At 38.4% G+C, this 26,491-nt stretch overlaps 1 protein-coding gene across 2 annotated transcripts in view; it reads left to right on the top strand.

Annotated features, from left to right (window-relative positions):
- NBEA (neurobeachin) overlaps positions 1-26,491 on the top strand; it is a 763,707-nt gene that overhangs the window by 260,571 nt on the left and 476,645 nt on the right. For both annotated transcript variants that reach the window (XM_036249654.1, XM_036249655.1), the window contains exons 29-31: positions 2,747-2,915; positions 4,461-4,556; positions 19,282-19,720. In XM_036249654.1, the coding sequence (XP_036105547.1) occupies positions 2,747-2,915; positions 4,461-4,556; positions 19,282-19,720 (704 nt within the window). The remainder of the gene's footprint in view (positions 1-2,746; positions 2,916-4,460; positions 4,557-19,281; positions 19,721-26,491) is intronic.

A 26,491-nucleotide genomic window follows, 5' to 3' on the forward strand; every position in this document is an offset into this window, starting at 1 on the left:
AGTTATGGTATTCTTCATTCTCAACTGGTTCTTGTTTATGCTTTCTATGACCTTTTTCATGCCGATAAGAGTTCCCACGAAGTTCCTTGTAATTCTCATTAAGCTCCTAGTAGTTCTCACTAGGTTCATTGTACATTCTTATAACCATTGCTTTGAAGTCTCTTTCTGATAAATTGCTTGACTTCATTTAATTTAGCTCTTTTTCTGGAGATTCCTCTTTTTTTCTCATGTGGGTCTTGTTTCTTTGTGTCTCCATTTTGGCTCTCTCTTTGTGCTATGACTCCCAGTCTTAATAGCCTTATTAGTAAGTGTCCTGTGGGACCCAGTAGAGAGTCTGCTGGAAGTTCTGAGCTGGATGCTCCAGGAGATCGCCCTTGTATGGGTTATGTGTGTCCTCTTCTGTAATTATGTCTTGATTGTTTTTGTGCAGAAGATATTGCTGATTTACACTCAAATGAACTGTTTAAATCCAAGTAAAACATTTTTTGGCAAAATTTTATATGTGGTAAAAATAAAAACGTGTGCCTTTAAACAACTTTGTTTCCAGTGTTCCCTAGTAAGCAGAATTTGAAAGGAAACTTACTGTTCTAGGTAACCTGTATCCCATATTATATAAACCAAAGTAACTTTCCTTAGAAATTGAATTGAAAATTTTCCAACATTCTGGGTGAAGCATTACAATTTTTAATGGATTTCAGAGTTATTTAATTATATTACTGATTTAAGATTGAATAGTGGAGAACACCATCTCTTAAGCCTATGGGAGAAACATAATAAAGTCCATGTGTTCATAACAATAAAATACCTAAGAGAGTCAATTAATCTGTATAAATTTTAGTCATTCTCCAGATGTTTAGCCTCTAAGTATATTGTTATTCTTTTTCAAAGATAGAACTGGGAATAAGCTGCACAATTACTTTGCACATCTGGATTTGAAAAGAAATGGCAACTATTTGCATGGTATATAAGGGAGATTTTAGCTTGGCTAGGACAACAGTATCTGTTATATACAGTTCTACAGCTTGGTAGTTGATATTCATTTGTTTCACACATATTTGTTAAAAGCCTTCTAATTGCCTGGTACTGAGTTTCCAGTGGTGGAAATAAAAAGAATTGTAGGATATTATAGTCTATTACAGCTTGAGCTGCATTGCATTTATTCTTGGTCAGTATCTTTTGTTAGTTTGATTGTACTAATATCCTTTATAATAACCGTTTAAGCTTTGATTTTTTTCCCTTTTCTCTTTATATTTATTCCATTGGTATTGTAATGCAAGGAGTGTGCATTTTAAACACTTCGTAAGAAACTGTATCCCTAGAAAAGCTGTCACCCACAGAGTATGAAATATTAAATTCATAATCCAGACCAAATTTAATTTATTTTGGTCATTTTCTCCATTAGCTATACTAATTTTGTTCCACAGTACTAAATCATCAATAAATATTTTTTGTTTACTTTCTGTTCTGAAAAGTGCACATAAATTTTGAATTTTGTTCATATTGTACTTAAGTGAAGTAATAAATATAAATAATCCATTAATAGAATTATTAGACTTTAATGCATGTTTGTTTTCCTTATTTTTATGACTCTAATTTTTACTTGTTATCTTTGGGGCACAAATTGCAGTATTGATATGAAGTATCACTTTTCCCTAGCTTAGAGAAAGTCTTTCTCATCATTTACATTTAATTCTTTATATATCAAATAACTTGGAAGTGGTCATACAGGTCATATAAATTTGCTTTTTTCTTAGTCTTTTTTGTTCTTTTGGGGTTTTTTTTGGTAATTTTTCTTTTTAACAGTTTTTCCCTGTAAGATGGTTATCGAGGCTTTTTGGATAGCGCTCTGAAGGTGATATGCAGTTCTTAAATTTTTGCAAAGCATACTTACTATAAAGTTATCTTCTCTACCAGACTGCAAGCTGCTTTTTAAAAACTAGTATCTCTTTATCCTAACGAGGCTGATCTCTTTCAGACCTTTTACTGTTTGACTCTTTTCCTCTGGAAGAATTTCATTTTGTTTTTAAACCTTTGAAATTAGGACCAGTACTTATTGTTTGTCTAGTGCAGGGTAATGGGGTTGTTACTTCTTTTTAATCTGTTTATGCAGGTAAAGATTTCATTGGCTTTCTCTTAAGCTACCATGCCACCCTTCTAGCTCATATTGGCCTTGTTTAAAGTTTGTTTTATGCTCCACCACTGTTTCTATGCCCCATTGTGTATTAATAGTGTCCTGCTCAAATAGTAACATTTTAGAACTGTAAATGTATTTCAATTGTAATTTTACTCTGTTGATTTTTTACTAACCTCATTTGAAACTGTTTTTATACTTGAGGCATTCAATTGCTCTTTTCAACCTCATGCATATTTTTAATATACATATTACATATTTTAATATACATACTACATTCTGCATATATCTGTATATTTTTCATATACATACTGTGATATGAAAGTAATAGATAATAATGGTGAAAAGGACAAAGAATAAGTTTTTTGCATGTTCTGCAAAATTTTAACATTCTTGTTTTTTTAAATTACGCTTCAATCTATAACTCAGATGATATATTCCTGGAATTTGTATTTGATACTTACTGAATAACTCTATACACTTAACAAGTTTTAATAGAAGTTAAACATCGTATTTTGCCTTCATAAATAAAATAAAATAGGAATAGTTTCTTGTATTCTAAGAATTTAACTTTAAAAATTTTGAATGTCAAAACTGCCTTTTCATTTTACACAGGACGATAGCAAGCAGGCACAGTTCTTAGCTCTAGCTGTTGTTTACTTCATTTCGGTTCTGATGGTTTCCAAGTATCGTGACATATTAGAGCCCCAGCGAGAGACTGCGAGAACTGGAAGCCAACCAGGTAGAAACATCAGACAGGAAATAAATTCACCAACAAGTACAGGTATTTAATATTTTTTAAATTATTTGAATTTCCATTATCTCTTACCTCCTCTTAATTTCATTTGTACATCCAGACTTAAACTGATTCTATTCATAATCACCTCAAATATCTAAAAGTACATGGTATATAAAGGCCAATTTAATATTCTTTTAATTCCTCAAAAATGTATGAATGGCTTTCCATGATATTTGCTATATTTTCATTTATCAGTGCAGTTTTGGTTTTAATGTTTTACATTTATTGATAAAATCATTTATATACTACTATTTTTGTGCAAGTAACTCATTGATTTTTAAATATATTAATTCTAACTTATATAAACATCAAATTAGGAGGTGCTCATAGAGTAGTACAAGACCAACACTCAGCTAAACTATAAATCTTATAGCCATGGTCAGAGATGGCCTTCCTTCCTTCCTTCCTTCCTGCCCGCCTGCCTGCCTTCCTTGTCCCTCTCTTGTCTCTTTCCTTCTCCCTCCCTTCCTTCCTTTATTTGTTTTGCTGTGTCGTTATTTCAGTATCTAAAAATCAATATCCTATATTCAGTATATTCTATATTCAAAACATCCTATATTCAATGTCAGTATTCTGTCAGATTCATAATAAGCAAACATACATTCTAAACTTTATACTAAAATAGTTTCAACTAAAATGAAAGACTTATAGACCACACTGAACATCTTGGCTCACGTTGTCTTTCTTATCTATAGCAGATCTCGTACTGTAGGAGTTCTTGCATTATCAGCTTTGTCAACTCCGCTTGAAAATAACAAACACATTTTCTGGCAACTAATATTTTAACCTAATGGGGTTCCTCCTAGCAATTGCTTTTCAGGCCAGGTGTTTATATCAAGGTTGTTTCTCTGTTGTTTGCAGTATAACCTTGGTAACCCTGTGGTTATTTCATGCATCACTGGATTAATTTGTAGTTGAAATTGTCTTTCCTGAATAAATGTATATGACATATAAATAAAATGGATATTTTTAAAAGTTCATAGAAATTAGTGGTCAAATCTCTGCATCATGTTTTCGATAGCATATCATATCTCATTTACTTTTCATTGCTGTTGTGGACATATGGATTATGTTTAATACTTTGCTGTTGCATGCTTTTTTAAAACTCATAAACATGATATTTCATTGTAGTATAATCTTACTTTTAACTTTGTTCTTCAAATTAAACATTATTTTACCATTGCAGTTTGTCTTTTTACCATTTAAAATACTAAGACTTTATTGTCTTAATCAACTTTTTCTTTATTTTAATGCATTCTATCAGTCATATATGCATAAAATAAGCATTGTATTCGTGAATTGCCAGTTCATTAAAACCAGTTCTGAATTTTTTGTGCATTTGTATGTGTCTGTGTCTGTTGCTATAATTGCTTAAGTATATTATTTCCTTCCTCCTAACACAACCACTTCCCTGCACCGGAGGTGCCGTCCGTTGCTAGCGCGGTCCGGCGGCAGAGGCGCGAGAGGCCCGCGCTCGGCGGGGCGCGTGGTGTCCCCGCACTCAGCTCTGATTCCGTGTTCTCTTCGCAGTTGTGGTCGTGCCGTCTGTCCCTCACCCAGCTTTGAACCATGGATTCCTCGCCAAGTTAATTCCTGAGCAGAGCTTTGCCCACTCATTTTACAAAGGTAATACTGACCTCACCTCCTGACCTGTTGGGTATTCTTACTTCACCATGTTATAGAAAGAATAATCCATAATGCTGTTGTTACAAACAAGTATGCACCTCAGGTTTCATGGAGAAATACATTGTATTTATACCCGCCTAGGGAGAGCAAATATAGCTCTTATATTTATTTTCCATTACATTTTTGAAGTACCATCTGCAAATTAAGAATACCTAATGATATGTATAGTCATATGCACAGTGGTATCATTTATTAGAGAATGCAGAAGGGCCACAGCTCAGCAGAGGGACTAAAGTAGCCCTAAATCATGAAAGCATCGGACCAATGGAAAGTTAGACAAGTTGTCAGAGCAGAGTTCCAACTCCTTTAAAGGAGTGAGTATAAGAAAATTCCTCAACAAGCAACATAAAAGTCAATATTAAACATCTAATAAAAAGTATTAAATGTGCAAAGAAGCAGGAAAATGTGATGCATAAGCAGGAGAAAAAAGGTCAAGAGCAATAGATTAAAAAATGACAGACATGTTAGAATTATTAGATGAGGACTTTCAAACAGCTATTAGTAAGTACAAGATATTTTTCAGTCTACAAGAAAAAGTGAACATAATGAGAAAAATGAAGAGTTTAGAAAGAACCAACTGGAAGTTTTAGAGATGACAAATTAAATAGCCACGATGATGTCTGGGTGAGGTGAACGAGAGAGTGTCTCTGCGGAGCAAAGAATTGTAGTGGCTGAATTCTGCACCCCACATCGCACCTCAGATCTCCTGTGTGCACACTGCGTAATTCCTCAGGCACAGCGTGGTGCTCTCCGCCGTGACGAGGTCCTCTCCATAGGCCAGCATCCAGGTAGCCCTGCCCCGAACCTGGGAGCCTGTGAGGGCAGAGGCTTTGCCTGGCTGTCTGCAGAGCGGCGGGAGGGCTGTGGCTTTGCTACGCGGAGCTGACCTGGGACAGAGACAGGACCTCACCGCGCAGGCGCCGTGAGCGCTGCCTGGCTGCCGGTCAGCAGAAAAGTGGGGACGTGAGCCTGCAATGGCAGGGAACTGAGTTGAGTGAGTTTGGGGAGGACCTGAGCTCCAGTTGATACTATTACTTATTTATTTTTCTTTATTGATTTCAGAGAGAGGAAGGGAGAGGGAGAGAGAGATAAAAACATGGATGAGAGAGCACCGATTGGCCGCCTGCTGCATGCCCCCCACTGGGGATCGGGCCCACAACGGGGCATGCGCCCTGACCTCTTGGCGCACGGGTTACCGCTCAGCCACTGAGCCACACCGGCTGAGCTGCAGTGGCTTTTGAGAGGAGAAGTCAGTTGATAGTATTGGAACAGCAAAGTCAACTCTTAGTGTTTTCACAGGATAAAAATCAGTTGGATTTTACTCTTTAAAGATGAATAGGACTGGCCTCTTTGTAAAATGTGTAAACATTTTTAATGAATGTAGTACTTCCAAACAAAGGAGGATTGCAACTCCTTTTACTGCAGAAAGTGTCCGAGGACAAGAATCAATGTTAGAATCTTGCAAGGACACAGTTTGTATGACATGTTTCATTATTTAATAATAATTATCAGTGAACTATCTTGATCTTTAAGAATGAAGTTGAGCCCTGGCCAGTTTGCTCAGTGCTTAGAGCATAGGCCTGCGGACCAATGAGTCATGGGTTCGATTCTGGTCAAGGGCACGCACCTCAGTTGAGATTCGTCCCTGGCCCTGTTCAGGGTTGTGTGGAAGGCAGCCAGTTGGTATCTCTCTCTCTCCACCTTCCTCCCTCCCACTCTGTCTCACGATATATAGAAAAAATATCCTCAGGTGAGGATCAAGTAATAAAAAAAAAAAAGAATAAACTTGATTTTGTTCATCCTTGAAAAGTTAGTTCTTGTCATATTTGATAGAGTGTTTTGAGTTTTATTTTCCGTTAGAAGATTCATACATAAGAAATTCATGTAACTGGAACTATTTCTTTCAGTGAAGCAATTTATATGTGATTATAACTATGCAGGACAAATTACTGGAACTGGGTATTGAACATTAATGGTATGTTTTAAAGATACAGCATTTTGCCCTGGCCGGTTTGGCTCAGCGGTTAGAGCATCGGCCTGCGGTCCTGAGAATCTCGGGTTTGGTTTCCCCTAAGGGTATGTACCTCGGTTGGGTCGTGCGGGTGGCAGGCACTCGATGTGTCCCTTTTATGTCAATGTTTCTCTCTCTCTCTCTCTCCCTCCCACTCTACCTGAACAAAAAACGGAAAAATGACCTCGGGTGAGGATAAAAAAAAAAATTAAAGATACAGCATTTCTAGTTTCATTTTGGATAAAAGTTTAAAGTAAATATTCTAAGCTGAGTTTTCATTTCATCAACATACCTCTGAATGTCATTAAAAACAGGTTAGCTACATGAGTAACATTGTTTCTGGTTCAACTTGGATTAAATTAATTATAACAAGCAAAAAGCTCAAAGTCACATGATAAACTTTAAATATTTATATTCTCAATGTTTATTCAAAGTGTTTACATAATCGTTTCTTTTGGGAAATCACCCTTTGCTTAAAAGTTTTTGTTTAGTTATGATGTATAATGAAAACTTACAAGTATAAAAACATTTGCCAGCTACATGCAAAAAAATGAAACTAGACCATCAACTTACACCATACACAAGAATAAACTCAAAATGGATAAAAGACTTAAATGTGACTCATGAATCCATAAAAATCCTAGAAGAAACTGTAGGCAACAAAATTTCAGACATCATACGCAGCAGAATTTTCACTGATACATCACCTAAGGAAACAGAAACAAAGGAGAAAATGAACACATGGGACTACATCAAACTCAAAAGCTGCACAGCAACAGATACAGTCATCAAAATGGAAAGGATACCTACTGTATGGGAGAGCATAATTGCCAATGATATATCAGATAAGGGGTTAATTTCCAATATATAGAGAGTGCTCATGCAACTCAACAAAAGGAAGACAAAGAAACCAGTTAAAAAATGGGCAGAGGAGCTGAATAGACACCTCTCCAAACAGGACATATAAATGGCCAAGAGACATATGAAGAAATGCTCAACATCACTAATCATCAGAGAGATGCAAATTAAAACAACAATGAGGTATCACCTCACACCTGTCAGAATGGCCGCCATCAACAAATCATCAAATAAGTGTTGGCGAGGGTGTGGAGAAAAGGGGACTCTAGTACACTGCTGGTGGGAATGCAGACTGGTGCAGCCACTATGGAAAACAATATGGTGTTACCTCAAAAAATTAAAAATTGAACTTCCATTTGACCCAGTGATCCTACTTCTAGGAATATACCCTAAGAAGCCTGAAACACCCATCAGAAAGAATATATGTACCCCCATGTTCATAGCAGCACTATTTACAATAGCTAAGATCTGGAAACAGCCCAAGTGTCCATCAGTAGACAAATGGATAAAAAAGCAGTGGTACATACACACAATGGAGTACTATGCAGCTGTAAGAAAGAAAGATCTCTTATCCTTTGAGACGACATGGAGGGACCTGGAAAGTATTATCCTAAGTGAAACAAGCCAAACAGAGAAAGACAAGTATCACATGATCTCACTTATTTGTGGAATATAATGAACGTAACAGTCTGAGGAATGGGGTAGTCCCAGAGACGCGGAAGTGGGTAGAGACTGACAATCCCCAGAAGAGGGGGGGGGGGAGAGATAAACCACAGAACTTATATGCATGTATGCATGAACAGTGGACATAGACAACAAAGCTGGGGACAGGGTGGGGGAAGGGGAAGCAGTGGGGGGAAAAGGAGAAACATCTGTAACAAAAATAAACTAATTAATAAAGAAACAAAAAACATTTGCGTACATGCACATTCAGTGAACAACGTGGACAGGTTCGGCAATTATTTCCTCTTTCCCAATGTTGTCTTTATTCAGATTACATTTATTGAAGTAATTTTATGTTTATGGAGTCAAATAATAAAAATATTTGTGCTTTTATTTTGTGTACTTAAAAAATGTGTGTTTTTCACACATAGTTTGAGAAGCACTGACCTGCTGTACTGGTCAACGCCTTCACACTTCACTCCCTTCTTGCAGCTCATCATTGACCCTTTCACTTTCTTTTATACTAGCTCTCTGGCCTGTCTCTCCTTTTTTTTTTTTTTCTTTTTTTTTTTATCCTCACCCAAGGATATTTTTCCATTTTTTGTACAGATAGAGTGGGAGGGAGAGAGAGGAAGGGAGAGAGAGAGAAACATCGACGTGAAGGGACACATCAAGTGGCTGCCACCCGCACGACCAACCAGGGCCGGGGACAAACTGCAACCGAAGTACGTGCCCTTAGCGGGAACCGAACCCGGGTCTCTCCGGACCGCAGGCCGACGCTCTAACCGCTGAACCAAACTGGCCAGGGCCTGTCTCTCCTTTTTAATCTCAGGTAATCTCTTATTTCAAGGTCTTGTCCCTTCTTTGAGTATTTCCAGTTCCTTGATTGGACTTGTGTCTAGTCATTTAGTCTATTAACTGATGAGAAATTTTAAAATAACACCAATATGTAATTTAAATAGTAATGTAATGAAATACAATTTTTATTTAATATATGTTTATATAATAAATATTTTATAATATGTAACATAAGAAATATAACAAAGTAATTTTTCTTGATAAAGGCTTTCTGTACTTTTGGGACGAAGTTAAAATATCTAAACTTACAGTGGTGAGACTACTTTAGTTCTAATTTACCTGGATTACTTTATTACAATTGCTTCCAAAATGTTTTTCTCACCTCTTCTCTTACTGATCATCATTCTCCTTCTCCTTCTTCTTCTTCTCCTTATTTTCTTTTTAGTTTTGCTGCATTTTGCTTTAAAGTGTAAATGAGATTATGTCCCATTTTGACTGAAAATATCACTTGGGTTCTGGATAGTCTGCCTGCTGACTACCGTTTCAGCTTTATCGTATGTTATTCTTCCAGTTGCTCACTATGCTATAATCACATTCCTTTTTAGTTCTTTAATCATCCCAAGAATTTTTCTGCCGTGCGATCTTTGTATTTCGTTCCTGGTGCTTGGCTCTCTCTTTTCTTTATTTTGTGGTATGACTGTCTTACTTATTCCTCAGGTATCTGCCTAAAGGCCACCTCCTCGCAGAGGTCTCCCTGACTAAAGTAGCTAAGTGGCTCCTCCTGGACCCCTGTGCTCTTTCCTTCTGTCAGTCTTGATTGTTGAGAGTGTTACAGAGGCTCCTCCCCCTTACCCTCTCCTCCCACTCCCTCGCCCCAGGCTCCAGCGCCCTGTGCTCTGTCACAGCCTCCTCCTTACTTCCTTTCGCACTTGCACCCTTTATTTATGTCTACCTGTTTACGAAAGTGTGTTCTTCAAGGAGGCGGTCCCTTTCAGCTGCCTGGCACTCCGAAGTAGATACAGCGAATGTTTGTTCATCGGTTAAGTCAGTGAGAAAGCTGAACAATTTTTAAGAAGTTAAGTATTGATTGTAGCCAGAAAATGTATGTTAAAACCATACACATTAGCTTTTATGAGTAACTTGTCCTGGAAGCTGTAGAAGCTTTATATTAATAGGTTTAATGCGAATAAAGTTGATATCTAGATGAACTTATAAAGAAATATATTGTTTTTCATCTAACAGTATAAAATCAGAGAAAAGGATTAAAACAGGAAATAAAATAAGAGAATATGATACTGTTACAAGAATTAGATATATGGCAAAAACACTATAAATAGACTGGAATTTGTATATGTTATTGTTTCTAAATACAGCTTTGATCAAATGGATGAGGAGCATCATTTGGCAAATGGTATAGGGACAACCAAATGGGGTCACCATTTGAAAACATTTATATCCTTGTTTTATAACATATCAAATGAACTTAAAATGTATTAAAATTTAAAGGTAAAAATTAAAATGAACATTATTTAAGAAAATTAATATTTATATAAGAAAAGATGTTTAAAACATAACATCCAAGGCTAAAGTTTTAAGTAAAATATGTGACTAAATAAAAGTATGTGTCTGAATATATTAGCAAAATTAAAGGACAAGCGCAAACAGAAAAATTGTACATTTATATGATAAAAGCTCTTACATATCTATTAATAATTTAAAAAGCTCTTACATATCAATTAAATTAATATATCACAATAATGGAAAAATACAGAAAATACCAAACAGCTAACAAAAGAAAGGCAATGTACAATACAAATAAGAAAAATTTATTTAACCCTACCAGTAATCAAATTAAGTTTGTATTGAAACAAAAATGTTCCATAATTTGAAAATTGGACAAATTTTGAAAAATGGGAATGTAAGTATGTATACTTTACATAGCATAAAAATATCCATAACCCATGAGCTAGTAATTTTACTTTCAGGATTGTATCTCATTGAAAAATACAGTAGACCAATAATTTATATACAAATGTTTTCACTGCTCAGTTTTTATTTGTTGCATATTTAAAAATCAAATTAATATTTATTAAACAATTTTCATATTTTTATAAACCAACACTAACGTTTTGAATATTGTAAGTTTGTTATTTTCTCTTGCTTTTGGAATTATATTTTAATGGTTCATTGTAATCTGTTATATGGGTACATTATAATTTATTTCACAAGTCCTCTTTAACACTATCATTAATATAATAAAGAATTTTTATTGGATAGTGATGTTAAACATATCATATTATATATTTCAATTATTTACTGTTGAAAATCATGTCCAGTTACTCATAGCACATATTTTTAAAAATTTTGACTCCTAAATGTCTGTTTTTAGTATTACTAAAGGTACCAAGAAAAGTCTTTTCTTTCTCTGTCTTCCTTTCCTTCCTTCCTTCTCTCTCTTTCCTTCCCTCCCTCTCTCTCTCTCTTCTAATTTTGCCTTTCTTTCAATTCACTTTACAGTTTCTTCATTATATATTAAAGGAACAAATGAATGATTTACTGTTACATCCTAGGTACTTGGAATATGCAATGGTGTGCAAGAAGCTGCTGTCCTTCTGAACCTAACATTCTAGCAAGGGGGACACATTTTTAGAAAGCACACACTTAAATATGGGATTGCAAGGTATGTGCGTTCTAAGAAATAAAATTACAGACTATTTCGAGAAAGTGAACAAGAGTAACCCTAATTTGATTCGGGGTTGGAAAGACACCGTAGAAGTGACATTTAGTGGGGAACCCGAGTATGAAGTCATTAATTCGGGGAAGGAACGGGGGCAGCGGAAGCATATTCGTGACAGGTTAACACAGACTCTGAGAAATTTCTGGAAATATTTGGGTACATATATGGATAAATAAAAGAATCAAGGAAATGAGAAGCATTCCATGAGCTTAGATAGGTAGGCAGGAACCAAATTATGTAGGGCTGGTAAACTGCATGAGGGATCTGGTTTTTAAACTAAGCAGAGGAGTATTAGTGTTCTGTTGCTGCCATATCAAATTGCTGCAGACTGACTGCCTAAAGCAGCACAAATTTCATATCTACACTTCTGTAGATCAGAACTCTGGCATGGGTTTTGCTGCTTGTACAATCACAGAGGTTTGAGAGATGATAGTGCTGGGGCAGAGTTGAGGGATAAGATGTATCTCCTACATGAAGTTGCTCCTTCCGTATTAGGTGAGATGTTTATTTTGCCCACTGAATAGGAACCAACACAGAGTGTCAAGCAAAATGAAGAACGGGAGGAATATGTTCCAAATGAAAGAACAAGATAAAACCTTTGAAGAAAGCCTTAATGAAATAGAGATAAGTAATCCACCTGATAAAGAGTTCAAAGTATTGGTCATGAAGGTGCTTACTGAAGTGGTGAGAAGAATGGATGAACACAGTGGGAACGTAAACAGAGAAAATGAGGATAGAAGAAAGTACTAAGTGGAAGTGACAGAGCTGAAGAATACGATGATGGAACTGAAAATATACTGCAGAGGTTCAACAGCACAATATATGAAGCAGACTGAAGGATCGGGAACGCACCATAGAGCAGCAAAAGGAAAAATGAATTTTTAAAAAGTGAAGGTAGCTTTAGAGACTTAGGGGACAACACTGAGCAGAATAACATTTTCATTATTGGCCTCCCGGGAGGAAAAGAGGAAGAGAGAAGGGTAGAAGTCGTCTTTGAGGAGAAAATGGCTGAAAATGTGACTAACCTGCAGAAGGAAAAAGAAATGTAGATGTGTTAATTTTGAGATGTCTGTGGAAATCTACTTTGGGAAACTGAATCTAGCAAGGATAATTCAGATGATAGCCTGATAAGTTTCTTAATCCTCATAGCATACTTAAGATCTACATTTTTCAGGTGCAGTTCCTGCAACTCTGAATGCATAACTAATTTGTCTAAGCAACATAGAAAACTAGTAAGTTGTGGAGCCCAAATTGGAACTTTGATCAATTTGGTTATATTCCGATGATATTTCCATTATGACATAGTTCCTTCAGAAAGGAAGGAGAAATATCCCAAGTAGCTTAAGGACTAGTCTTTATAAGAGAGGTGGGGTTGAGAGGTCATTTTTTAAGGATAGGATATATTGATCTACAGTTAAAGGAGCCAAAGCTAGGGAAAAGAGACATTAATTAATGATGAGTAGAGAGAATAATGATAGAAGGGTTGGACTCTGTATTTTCTTATAGGATATGATTATGGTGGTGATGGTGGTAGTGATAACAGTAAAATCCGTGACAACAGCAGGTACAAGAGCTTACAGTGGCATTTCTTTATGCTAGATACTGTTCATGAATTAAGTTCTTTAATCATCACGACAACTGCATATCGTATGTACTGTTGTTATGCTTATTTTACAGGTAAAAGAAAGGTTGAGAAAAGGTAAATGGCTCATGCCACATCACAAATCATGATTAAATCTTAATTGGAAGTAAAACAGTCTTCATTTCAAAGCCTAAATTCTTAATCATATATGGGGTGGGCAAAAGCAGGTTTACTGCTGCGAGTATGTGAGTCGCAGTTTATTCTTGCATTAATATTTCAATTCTTGTATTTATTTGTGTAACAACTGTAAACCTACCTTTACCCATCCCTATATAAAATGCAATTTGTGTCTTTTCTAATAGATATTGAGAGTGTTGTACTATATTTGGTTGTTTTTGTCTCTGCAGCTCAAAAAACTTTTAGACATATATGTTGGCATTTTGTTATTAGTCTTATTGGTTGTCTTCATGACATTAGAGAAATGCATGATGTATTTTTTTTCTTTAAGAAAAGAAAAAGAGTACAAACAAGCTCAGGCAAGACAAGAGCAGAACATGTAAATATGAATATTTTATCATTTCTCTTTGATAGAAATACACAGATTGAACCTGTCTTGAAATCTGGAGTGGAAACATGTAGAGGCAGAATCTGGAGTGGAAACATGTAGAGGCAGAATCTGGAGTGGAAACATGTAGAGGCAGAATCTGGAGTGGAAACATGTAGAGGCAGAATCTGGAGTGGAAACATGTAGAGGCAGAATCTGGAGTGGAAACATGTAGAGGCAGAACTTGTGGAAGAGTAGAGTGAGGACCCCCAAAAACCCCCCCTGCAAACAGGCAGTGAGAACACTGGCAAACACTGGCAACATCCCGTCTGCAGTTCTGTGAAAGTAATCAAAAGCTTGCAACAATCCAGAAATTGCTAAATCAAGAAAACCTGCAGATTTTTATGACAAGGGCAAGCTTTGTGGAGACTGAACTTGCCCCCTTGCCACCTCCCGCTCCCCAGCGCTGCAGTCACCTCGACAACCAGCAGCCCATCGGCCATGCAGCATGGATGCAGCAGCCTAGTAGCCACTGGAAGGAGGTCAGCTAGGTGTAGGGCAGCAGTTCTCAACCTGCAGGTCGCGACCCCTTTGGGGGTCGAACGACCCTTTCATAGGGGTCGCCTAAGACATAATAGTAGCAAAATGACAGTTATGAAGTAGCAACGAAAATAATTTTATGGTTGGGGGTCACCACAACCTGAGGAACTGTACTAAGGGGTCGCAGCATCAGGAAGGTTGAGAACCACTGGTTTAGAGGTTTTAGAAAGTCCCATTTTAGGACATTGTCACTGTTCGTCCCATCTGGCAGCTCCCTCTGGTGAAGCTCCATTCACAGGGCTCGTTCTTATTGATTTGATGGGTGCTTACTTGGTGAGTAAAGTCCTAATTCCAAGGTATTTGTCAAAATAATTATCAGCAACTTACATTTTTTAACATTGCAACTGTCTGAAGTAGCAATGCTAACTAGCCATGGCTAACAGCAGCCTTACCAGAAACTTAAAAGGAAGATCTGAAAATAAGATGTTCATATTCCTGGGGCTTTGCTGAGGTTCAGGAAAGATGTGAGAAAGCCTCAGTCACTTACCTCTGGATGGCGTCCAGGCCGTGTGCAAGCAGTTGTGGAGGGCAAGGAGAGTGGTAGACAGGTCGTGTTGGAAGTGTGCTCCAGCAGAGCCTCTGCGGCGAGTGAGCCGTCTCCCTGTCCAGGACAGCGAGGGCAGTCTCGGTCCCAGCATGAACTGACGGCTGCGCTGAGTAGACTTAGGTGGCTGCAGGTGACAAGGAGTGAAGATTTTACAGAATTAGTTCAGGACAGTCAATAAACAGAGCGACAGCGGACCCCGTTGGAGGGGTTTGATTTCCAGGATTGGCACATCATATGTGTTAAATGTCTGACTTTCAACCAGAAACTATGAGACATGCAAAGAAACAGGAAAGTATGGTCAACACACAGAGTGAAAAAAAGAACAGTTGATAGGAACCGCCTCCGCGGTGCCCTGATGTTGGCCTTACTAGACAGTTACTTTAAACCGGCTAGTACACATGTGCTCAAGTAATGAAAGGGAATCTTTGCTAAAGAATTTAAAGTATGAGTGTGGTGTCTCACCAAAGAGGGAACCAAGTAGAAATTTAGGAGTTGAAAATTTAATAACTAAAATGTAAAATTCATTAGAAGGACTTCAGAGAGGTTTGACTTGGCAGGAGAAAGAATCAGCTACTTTAAGAAAGGGCCACGGCAATGATCATACTGTGAGGTTCAGAATTGAGAAAAAGAAAAGAAAAGAATGAAGACAAGTGAAGGGAGCCTCAGAGGCCAATGAGATCCCATCTGGAGAACCCACACACCCACATGGGACTTGCAGAAGAGAGGAGAGAGAGAGAAAGGGCAGAAGGAATATTAGGAGAAATGTTAACCCGAAAACATCGCAATTTGCTGAAAACCATTACTGTGCAATCCAAGGAGCTCCATGCTTCCCATGTAGGATAAACTCAAACAAATCTACACACCAGAGCCTTTCTGGCTCTTAATTGTTTCTTCTAAATTATAATTTTGTCTGTTACAGTCATATTTTTGGTAATAATGTTGAATTCCTGAAGTTGTATTCTTTTTATACATTTAGTGTAGTAAACAAAAAGTTTGAGTCATATATAATTAATTGCAAATAATTAACCAATGCTTATTGCATTCTTTTTTTGTATAAAATGAACTTTAATAATGATTTTTAAACACTTTATCTATGTTTTTTCTTTGGAAGTCAGGTTAATTTTTATGCAAGTTGGCATTTCTTAGTTTAATATAAACAAAATATACATGGTTAGTATACAGATTTTAATGTTTCATTTTAAAGCACTCTAATGTGACTTGGTTTCCTTAGGATTACTATTGGAAAAGGAAATAATTAAGGTTACTATGATATTTAGTGCTCTACTAACCAGGAGCTGAATGTTCCTTTCATGTTATTCCTTATGTAGTTTGGAAAACAGCAATATGAGTAATTTAATAGGTAAGACATTGAAACACTTCATCATTCATTGTAAAGCAGGGTTTTTGGAGGAAGGAATGTGATAAACGAGGTCACCATATAGAAATCATGTCATTTGCCAAACTTAACCCCATAATTTCCCGAAAATGTATTAGATAACTCAGTTACTCTCAATGAAACAGTACGACAAAGCGGCATCTGGCTTCCAACCGTCTGTTTCTGACGAGGTTGAGATGATTTAGGCCAGCGACACACTGTTCTGTGAACGGACACGGCGCATTGGTACCTAGACTGATGCGAGCTAGTGAAAGGTTACAGGTCTGCTGTCATCATGTGATCTTCATGTCCAGTCGTACACACTTTCTCTGCTTCTTTTGCCCACCTCCCTGTTGAAATGGCCGGGGCCAGATCCTCCCAGCACTTCAGTGTCAGTGAAACATGTGAGTTGTCTGAGCGGATGTTTACACTATCAGATAAGAGCGTGTACTGCAAAGATGTTAATGCATAACAGGAAATTAAGATTTTGACTACTGATCTATTTTTTATTTACAACTATTTTTATTTCTATGTAACATAATCACAGGGTACTCTTTACAAAATGTATTTATTTGAATAGAATTCTTTTTTTTTAATCTTCACCCAGGGATATTTTTTTCCATTGATTTTTAGAAAAAGTGGAAAGGGAGGAGAGAGGGGGAGAAACACTGATGTGAGAGACATCGATTAGTTGCCTCCCACATGCTCCCCAAGTGAGGCCTGGATCACACCTGCAACCCAGGTGCGTGCCCTTGGCCGGGAATCACACCCATGACCCTGTGGTGTGCAGGCTAACACTCTGACCACTGAGCACCTCTGGCCAGGGCTTGAATAGCATTTTTATTGAAATATTAAATGTACTGGCTTCTCTTTTGAAAGCTTTTTTCTGATTAGTCTGTGTAAATATTTTGATGATTCATTTGAAAGTTCTGTAATGTTCAATTTTAATGAAATTTTAATTGTTTTATAATCGAGAAGTTAACATTTATATTGGAGTTTCAAGTATCTTGGTAATGAGTTATGGATTTTAATTGTCCATTGAGCATCAGTTGAACAGAAAAGCAAAAAATTACATATGGTGTATAAATATTTTTATATAGTACCTTGTATGTACCAAATTAAAGACTTTATTTCCTTCAATATTTTGTTTGCTAGCAAAATGCTTATATTGTATACTAATAAAACTTGAAAGGTTTACATTTTTGTGTGTATCTCTTGATGTAAAACACACCATAAATCGAGATATTGAAACATTGTATTAGGGTGAAGCAAGAACTCTAGGCCAGCTCTATAAATCAGTTAAATTCAGGCTAAGTGGTAGTCGTTATTATACACCTTTTGATAGTTTGACTCTGTAAGAAAAGTTAGCCTATGCTAATAGCCATGATACTGATTTTGTTGTCACAGAAATACTGCTACTAATTAGTTCTTTTTTCTCCAAAAATATATAATCTCGATGCACACGTATTAAAGTCAGTAGTATCACTGATGGTGGAAAAAACTACCTTTGACATTTTAGCTTCTCATTTTGATTAGCATCTCAGTTTAAATGATCCCAAAATATATAATTATACTTATCTTGACGTGCAGATGTAAATATCCCAGAAATTCTGTAGACTTAATTGATTCAGAATGTAATTCATTACTTTTCGGAACAGCTACACTCCCTGTGCTTCCTCCCTCCGAGTGCAGTTCCTCACTTAGCAGATGCCACACGCGCCCCGAGTCCGCGTCCTGCTCACTCCTGGTGCCACTGCCTGGTCTCAGTCTTCTTTCACGACCTTTCATGCGAAGCCAGACTATTGTTTTCACCTCTTAACCTTTTCTTTTTGTAGTGCTTTGCCAGTATTATTGAAATCATTTGTCTTCTCAAAACTTTTATGAGGTTATTTTAATTTTCAGTCTTGGGATCAACAAAGAATGGATCTACCCTATTCATGTTAGTCACCCACTTTAAAAATATTATCAAGTCATGCTAATTAGTATTTTCTTATTTCAGTTTTAACATCCAAACAATCATACAAAGCTAAAACCTGTTTAATAAACACGAGGGAAAGTATAATATAACAGTATAGAACAGTGAGAGATGTATATTTTAGTTAACTAAATATTATATATTAGGAATATTGAATAATCTGAACACATTATTTCAAAATAGCTAACATTTACTAAGAATCTGAAGAACTGCACATCATTCACATGTATTTTATTTTTTTCAATATGACTTTATTAAGTGAGGATCTATTATTATCTTTATCATATCCTCGATTAGATAAACTTTGTAAGGTCATCATTTACAACTTGATAACATTTTATTATATGCTGAAATTTATTATATTAACCTTTGTATAATAAGATTTAATTTGAATTTAATAGTTTAAAGATGTGTTTCTTTTTATCTATTTTAATTAGTAATGCTATATGTATATTTCATACCTACATTTTTCTGATTAACTTCATAAATTGAAGTTTATACTTATTCACAAAAAGTAAGTATTCTAGAATCTTTATTCTAGAAGAAAGAATATGTAGGCACATGTAGGCTAAATTCTTAAGAAGCATTATCTTATTATTAAACTATTATTTCGAACTAATTATTGGACATGCTTTTCAAATGAACTCTTCAGAATTTTATGTATTATGTTCATGGGACTTTAAAATGATTATCTTCAACTAGTTTAAATGTTCCAGTTCTGTACAAGCTTTTACGAAAAGCTGTGTGTTGTTGAAGACATCGGTTTTGGTTTGTGAAAGACACAGGGTTCTGTCGAAGGTCACTGAGCAGAACGACAGGTGTACATGGACATGTTTTATCCAGTTGTCCCACACAGCCGGACGGCAGGCTTTGTGTGTTCTGCAGTCTTTATGTTCGCTCATATGTGAGAATATTTTATTAATGTTCCTGGATCTCTCCTGATGAAGCTCTTAAACCATCTTTCTTTTATTGCAGAAACGCCCGCCGCATTTCCAGAGCCGGTGAAGGAGAAGGACGCGGCAGCCCCCGGGGAGGAGATCCCGCTGGAAAGCCCCGGTCCTCACACCGACTCGGGCATCGGGGAGGAGCAGGTGGCGGGCGTCCTGAACGGGGCCGAGCTGGAGCCGAGCCCCGGCCCCGACGCCATGAGCGAGCTGCTGTCCACGCTGTCGTCCGAAGTGAAGAAGTCCCAGGAGAGCCTGACCGAGAGCCCCGGGGAGGGGCCGAGGCCCGCGCCGCCCGTCCCCAGCATCAGCCAGAGCAAGGGCATCAATGTCAAGGAGATCCTGAAGAGCCTGGTGGCCGCCCCCGTGGACCTCGCGGACTGCGGCCCGGACCCTGTCCCGTACCCCGACCCGGCCCTGAAGAGGGAGGCGCAGGCCATGCTGCCCATGCAGTTCCATTCCTTCGACAGGTGGGTCTGACCGTCCGCACGTGAGTCTGTCCACTTACACTGTTAGGGGACTTGACAACATATTCGTTAAGGTAGATTCAGACTACAAATAACGTCTAAGCGACAGACCAACTACCTCATAGTAAGTCATTTTAATAACATGTCTAGCTCGGCCGGTGTGGCTCAGTGGACTGAGCATTGTCCCCTGGACCGAGAGGTCCCGGTCTGACTCCCAGTCAGGGCACAGGCCCATCACGATCTCCATCCCCAGGGGTGCGTGCAGGGGGCAGCTGATTGAGGTATTTCTCGCACATCGATGTTTCTCTCTCCCTAAAAAGTCAATACAAACATATTTTAAAAATAATAATAATATATCTCAAAAAGAGGTTTCAATATGATGTGGAGGATATCACGTTGAATGAGAAGTAGAGAAACTCATTCTGATTGTGTGAACATCTCGTGACAACACTGCACTGGGGAGTCACCCTCTCTCTCCGGACTTCAGGGTCCCATGGGTGTGGATGTGGGGGGCAGGCCAGATTGCTCCAAGGGTCAGTCTGGCTCTGAACTCCATACAATATTAATGAAAACTATCATAATTGTTGGATATTAAGTAGGCTGCTTTAAGTAATGAACTTCACATTTGAATTTTGAATGTAGGTATAGGGAAAAAATTTAAATGTATGATCATCTTCCTTATGGAATTGACATTGTCTGTGTAAAAGCCGTATTTTGAGTCATCTGTTGGAAAATAAGTATTGCTGATGGGCATTTTAAGGTTCTAAGCAATTTATAACATGGCCCCATATCTGTCCACATTCAGATGTTAATTACACAAGGAATTTTTAGTTGAAAACCAAGAATTTCTTTTGTGTTCCATTATACATACCAAAAAATTGATAGTTCACAGAAGAATGAAATATTTTAGAATCAAAGAACTTGTGCATATAATATATTCTGTTTAAAAACATGTACAGTATTAGAAGGCATTGGAAAATAACTTAGGATTATTATTCTAACAATATTATATAACTTTGATACTGGTTTGAAGCATATTCCAAATTATGTTTACATACTTTTTTTTTTTTTTTACCTTCTAAATGTTCAGAACACTTTTTCCTACAAAATAAAAGTATATATATGTATGAAATGACTGGCAGGCAATATTTTATTAAATAGAAAAGATTTTGATCTTTAGGAAAACAAATGTTTCTTAACCTGTAATGTCAAAATTAAATATAGTCAAAATATAATATCTATTCCATATTGCTTTTTCTGAAATAGTCAAACTGCTTTGTCTGAATTAGAAACAGTAATTTTCTGGTGTTTAAGGGTCCAGGAGTGACAGTAAAACCATTTTCAGTTAGGACATATTATCATTTTTTTATATAAATATAGTTTAAATATTACGAGTATACATGTTAACCAGTGTCCTATAGCTATTTCTTGGAAATCAAAATTGTGAAAATACAAATGGCATTAGTCATTATGTAGGATATAAAGATGAATAAAATCTTTTGTCTTTTATGTACTTAGGAGTAATAAAAGAAAGAAATGTTTGCAAATTTCAAATCATATAAAATGTGTTAAGTGTCAACAGCTTAAAAAGCTGTAAGAAGGAGGGGTCTATAAATGCAGAAAGATCTTTCTTTTTAAACAAGTTTGTGTTAATATTTGGATTTTCATTCATGTGGCTTCTTGGAGGTACCTGTGCCATTTCAGGGTGATGTTCTCTGTCTCACCCGTTTGGCTTGTGGTCCCAGGATAACTGGGCATGTGTGTTTATTATGTGTGCATATAAATATGCATGTAAGTATCTTTAATTATATAGTTCTATAAACAAATGTTATGATAATTTAGAGTAATGAAAGTTTGTGTTCCGTTTAAGTTATATATTTAAATTTGTTAAAATAAAAAGCAACAAATACAGATCATTATTTTAACTTGCATAAGAGAGTCTAACGAAGTAAAGATTAAGTAATCTTTTATTTCGACTTGAATTACTGCTAGAACAGTTGTTTTCAATAAACCTTAACAAAGTAATCACCTGAATGCCAATATTCTCAGCTACTCAAAATGAATCACACTTTTGAGAATATATTGCTTTAAAAAAATACAACTTTTGGGTTGTTCTTGGTAGCTTTTGTGCAGATGCAGTGGGGGTGGAACCCTGGGCCCACATTCCGTAGGTAGGAATGGACTGAAGCGCACAAAGCATACTTTCATTCTTTTTAGGAAAGGGGTCTCCAGTAGCTAATACATGCAGTAGCTCAAGTACCATCAAATGTAAATGATGAGGTGATATTGATGAAAGGAGGGATTGGGGTCTCAGGGGGCGCGGATGAAGGATTGAACAGAAGCGGCCCTGCGCTGCACGCACCTCAAGTCTGTCGTCTTCACTGCTCAAAGCCGTAATGGGAGGTGGCAGTCCGAAATGAGTTGCCACGGCAAAGAGTATTATTTTTGAAATGCTTTCACACAAATCACTGGGCCCTGCATACAACTTAGTTTCATGCTTTAATGTCATCAGGAGGCACAGATTGGTGTGTCTAATTGTTTGCCACCTGCCAGCAAAATGAGCTGCCAGCCAGCCAGAAGGGTTTGATTGTCTGTCAGCCATTCAATAGATTGAGAGTGACAACATCAAAAATGTAACTTCCAAGTCGGGAGCTTCGAGCCGCTTCTCAGAGGCATCACACCCGCAAGCGCTGCTGGACACTGCGTTTCAGTTAGATTTCCAAAACCTTGCTCCCAGTTACCCTCTCTGCGGAAGATAGCTGTGATGATCCTATGAAGTATATGAGCGCACTTCTGAAAAATCAAATTCTAAAACCCAGGTTACAGCCTATCTTTTAACATCAGATTGAATTTTTGAAAATAGCATTGATGGCAGGCTTTCAAAGCAAAGTCCTGAATACCACCGGTATCAAACACAGCATTGCTCTGGGTCTTCTTGTACTGGTAGTGTAGTCATCAAATTATATTTGGTTGGAAAAGAGCTATAAACTCATTTACTTATTTCTAACTAAATCCTACTGAATAATATCGTACTATTTCCGTGGAAATCACCTAGGATTTTACTTTTGTTAGCCAATAGTTTATTCCTTCTGTTTCAAACGTATATTTTTTATACTTATTCTAGATTATAAATTTGGAAAAACATTCCTGAAACAATTAATGGGATTTGAATTTTGTTAACCTAGGTTCTGCGTAGGGTGTTTCTCACCACTTAGGAGTGGATGGAGCACTGATGAATTTCAGTGTTTTGAAGTTTATTGTTTATTTTTGAAGTTTACTTTCATTCAGTAAGCTGCAATATCAAATTTTAGAAACATTTAGAACTAACTAACCCATTTTTATTTTAGTTTTAAACCTTTCATCAGATTGTATTATGAAATATAGAAACATTCTTATCTGCATATATGGAAAGAGCTGATTCTTTTTTCTTTCTTCTCCCATCATCATCTGTGCTGATTTAGGTGTGTCTTTGATTATACTGAGTGGCCCTAACGCACGTGTGTTTATGCACTGGAAATGCCAGAGACCCTCTGGTGCTGTTGTACAGCGAGAAAACACCGTGTGTATAGCGGACCTGTCACAGATCGTCTGCTGTTCTGTGATCATGAAGCAAAGAGAAATATTTATTATGGCTTTATTTTCAACAGAAGTGCTTAATGATCTCAACATAGAACTCATAAATCAAGTTGTAAAGTTTCCCCAAATACTATCTCTTTTGATAGATTTCTGTATAGGCCTATGCTTGATAAAATATTCTAGCTGGCCAGTATTTTTTATGAATTAGTAACCTTGTAACTTTTAGGTTGTGGTAATGCTTTTCTTCTAAACCACCTTCCTATCTTTTATACTAAAATTTTAATCTTATATATCCACATGTTTTTTAATCTTTTGAAAATTTGAGAATATATCAGTCTCAGTTTCCCTGGGTTTCTTGAGAGAGATTCCCCTTTAGTTTGGACAAAGGACCAAAACAAACAAAAAAAATGTGGAGAACAATATGCTTCTCCATACATTGTAACTGTTACTATGCTTAGAAAATTGTTTTCAGTCTGGGATTTCACAAATCGCGGTTGTTGCCACCCTGGCTAATGAACATTTTCCCTTACACAATTATGCTTCATCCCTTAGGATTTTACAAACCTGCTTATATTCAAATTCCTGGATTTGATGTGTTCAGGCAAAGTAATCTGCATTTTTCCCTTTGAACTTTCATATTTTTACTTCCAAGTGTTTTATTCTCTGAGAAAGAAAATATCTAAAATTTTTAAAAATAGTTTTTTAATATTATAGGACTGAAAAATCAGTATAGATAGTCTTCAAATTGTTAAGCCCAAAGTGCACGCTTAGACTAGGTATTTCTAATTTTTTAACATTAGCAATTTTAACGTTAGTGCTAAGGATGACAATTTGGAGTATATGATAAAGACATGTTTTATAGACTTCATGGAATTCCTCCTACATATATTTCTTTAAGCTTAGAATTAAATGAGATTATGAAAAACTAGAATTTTGCTGAGGATTTCAATTTCTTTTCTTATAGTTTCCGAATTTTTTGAATAAAATGTGTTGATTATATTATTTAAAGGATTAGGTAAATGTGAGCCAAACTTAGGAGAAATCTGTTGCACTCTACATTCGGAGTACGTGACAGCTGTGCCCTGCAGCCCCAGCTGCTGCAGGGGTCCTGGGTGACTGTCTCAAGGGCAGGAGCCAGGAAGGGCGGCCCTGGTGGCGGCCTGAGCTCCTGAGCTGTGCCTTTGTCCCCTGGCACTGAACAGGCAGGCAGTGAGCTGAGCGCGTCTCTCTTCAAAGGGCAAATTAATGAAAGACTCAATTATTTCTCACGTATGGTTTTTGTTATTCTAAATATAAAATAAGGACTCGGGAAACGTGAAAACATCATAGCAGTAACCTTGTGGTTTCGCAGGAGCATCAGTGAATTGTCAGGTCGCCCTGAAATCATTACCAAATTGATTTTCTCCGGAGTTTCCATTTTTTCTTTCAAGATAAATGTTTCACAGGCATAAGGCTTGGGAAGAGCAGTGGTCTGGGAATGAGCAGACTGACCTGTGGCTGCTGTTGACCTCACCTGAGGACGTGTCCCCACGGATCTCTAGGAGTGGGAGGGAGGGAGGCCCAGGCCCAGGCCCCGCGCTGAGTGGGGTCTCCTAGCGGGCAGTCCCGCAGCCCCGCGTCCCTGGCTCTCTGGAGCTCAGTTCCCGGCGCCACAATGACACGCCACATCCCGCAACGTCTCAGAACCCACGGTAGGGGACGGCCTCCCGATCGGCTCGGATAAGTAGCCCATGGCTATTTTTGAACTTGGTTAAAAGACCAGAGTGCCAGAAAAGACAGGACACGTCCATTCCCAAAGCAGGTGCCTCCCCAGGCCTGGGCCTGCCAGCGAGCGGATCCCTCCTGGTCCCTCCACTTGGCCTCCCTGTTTCCCGTGCTCCTGTCCCCACTGAGGTTCTTGCACATTCATGCCAGAGACACTTTCCCTAGATACAGGCCTGAACTGAAGGCCTGTCGCTTCTTAGTGTGCAGGGGGGTCCTCCCTTCCTAGCAGCTGTAAGGACCCTCGGGGGCCTGCAGTCTGCTGTTGCTCACTGTCTTTGCCTGACTAAGTTTCCTGCTGCACTGTGCCCCTCCTGCTAATTCCTGGCAGTCCTCCCAGATGCAGCCCCTCGTCCTGTACTACACAGCTGCTGTGCTCCCCAGAGGCTTGTGCACAGCTCTGACCCAGAGCAGTTATCGAAGTGGATTGCACAGTTGGTTTGTCTCCCGTATTTCTTTAAAGTATCGATAAGGCGTGGGTTCTGTCTTACTTGTCTTCACAGCCCCCGGAGTGTCACTGTAGTTCTGCTCCTTCACCTGTCGGTGCTCCGTGAGTGTCACAGAACAGGGGCCGGAGGTGACAAGGGCTTTACCTGGTGCACGAGCGATTACGGAACTCACACGGACGAGCCACCCTTGAAAAGCCCTTCTACCTTCAGTATCTCACTTTATACGAAACGAATCTTGAGGTATACTGATAGAGTAGTCATGCTTTGTACACAATTCATACAGCTAATTCATGGAGACCCCCAAGATTCTGTCCTCAGACCACTTCTGCATTTGCACCCACATTTTTGGTGATGGATTTCATCCGCTTTCCTAGTATTAAGTAGCATTATAGGCTGGTGACTCCCAAATGTAGGTCTCAACCCAAAACTCTCACCTGAACTACAGACTGACTTACCCTTTTGCTTTTTCAGCATCAGTACTTGGTGATGAATAAGTTCACAGCTATTGAAAACCCTGCCACCAGCGTGGCTTTCCCTATGCCAGCTCCCCGCAGCTGCTCTTTCCCTTGCTCCAGGCCAGTCTCTGCGCCCCCTCGAGCCCCAGCCTCCTGCACGCGCTGTGGGCTCCGCCTGCTCAGCGTGGCCCCAGCGGACCCCCGCCACTGCCCCTCCCCACCCAGGCCGACCCCTGGCTCACCGCAGCACCCCCCCCACGCTCGCACGGGGTGCCCTTTCTCCCGGGTCTTCCCCTCACATAGCTGCAGTGACCCTCCTGCGGCAGAGATCACATCCCCCCCGTCCTGAGCTGCTCATGGCTTCTGATCCCGCTCTGACAGGGCCGGCGGGCCACAGGGCCGGGGATAGCACCCTGGTACTTCTCTCGTCTCGTGCCTGCACCCGTCACTCAGCCCTTTCACCCACAGCTTGCCTCTGCCCTCTGCCGGGCACCTCCCACGCGTCCCCCCAGCTGCTCCGCCCTGCGGGGTCG

The sequence above is a fragment of the Molossus molossus genome, unplaced genomic scaffold, assembly GCF_014108415.1.
Source record: "Molossus molossus isolate mMolMol1 unplaced genomic scaffold, mMolMol1.p scaffold_m16_p_9, whole genome shotgun sequence".
Classification (NCBI taxonomy): Eukaryota; Metazoa; Chordata; class Mammalia; order Chiroptera; family Molossidae; genus Molossus; species Molossus molossus.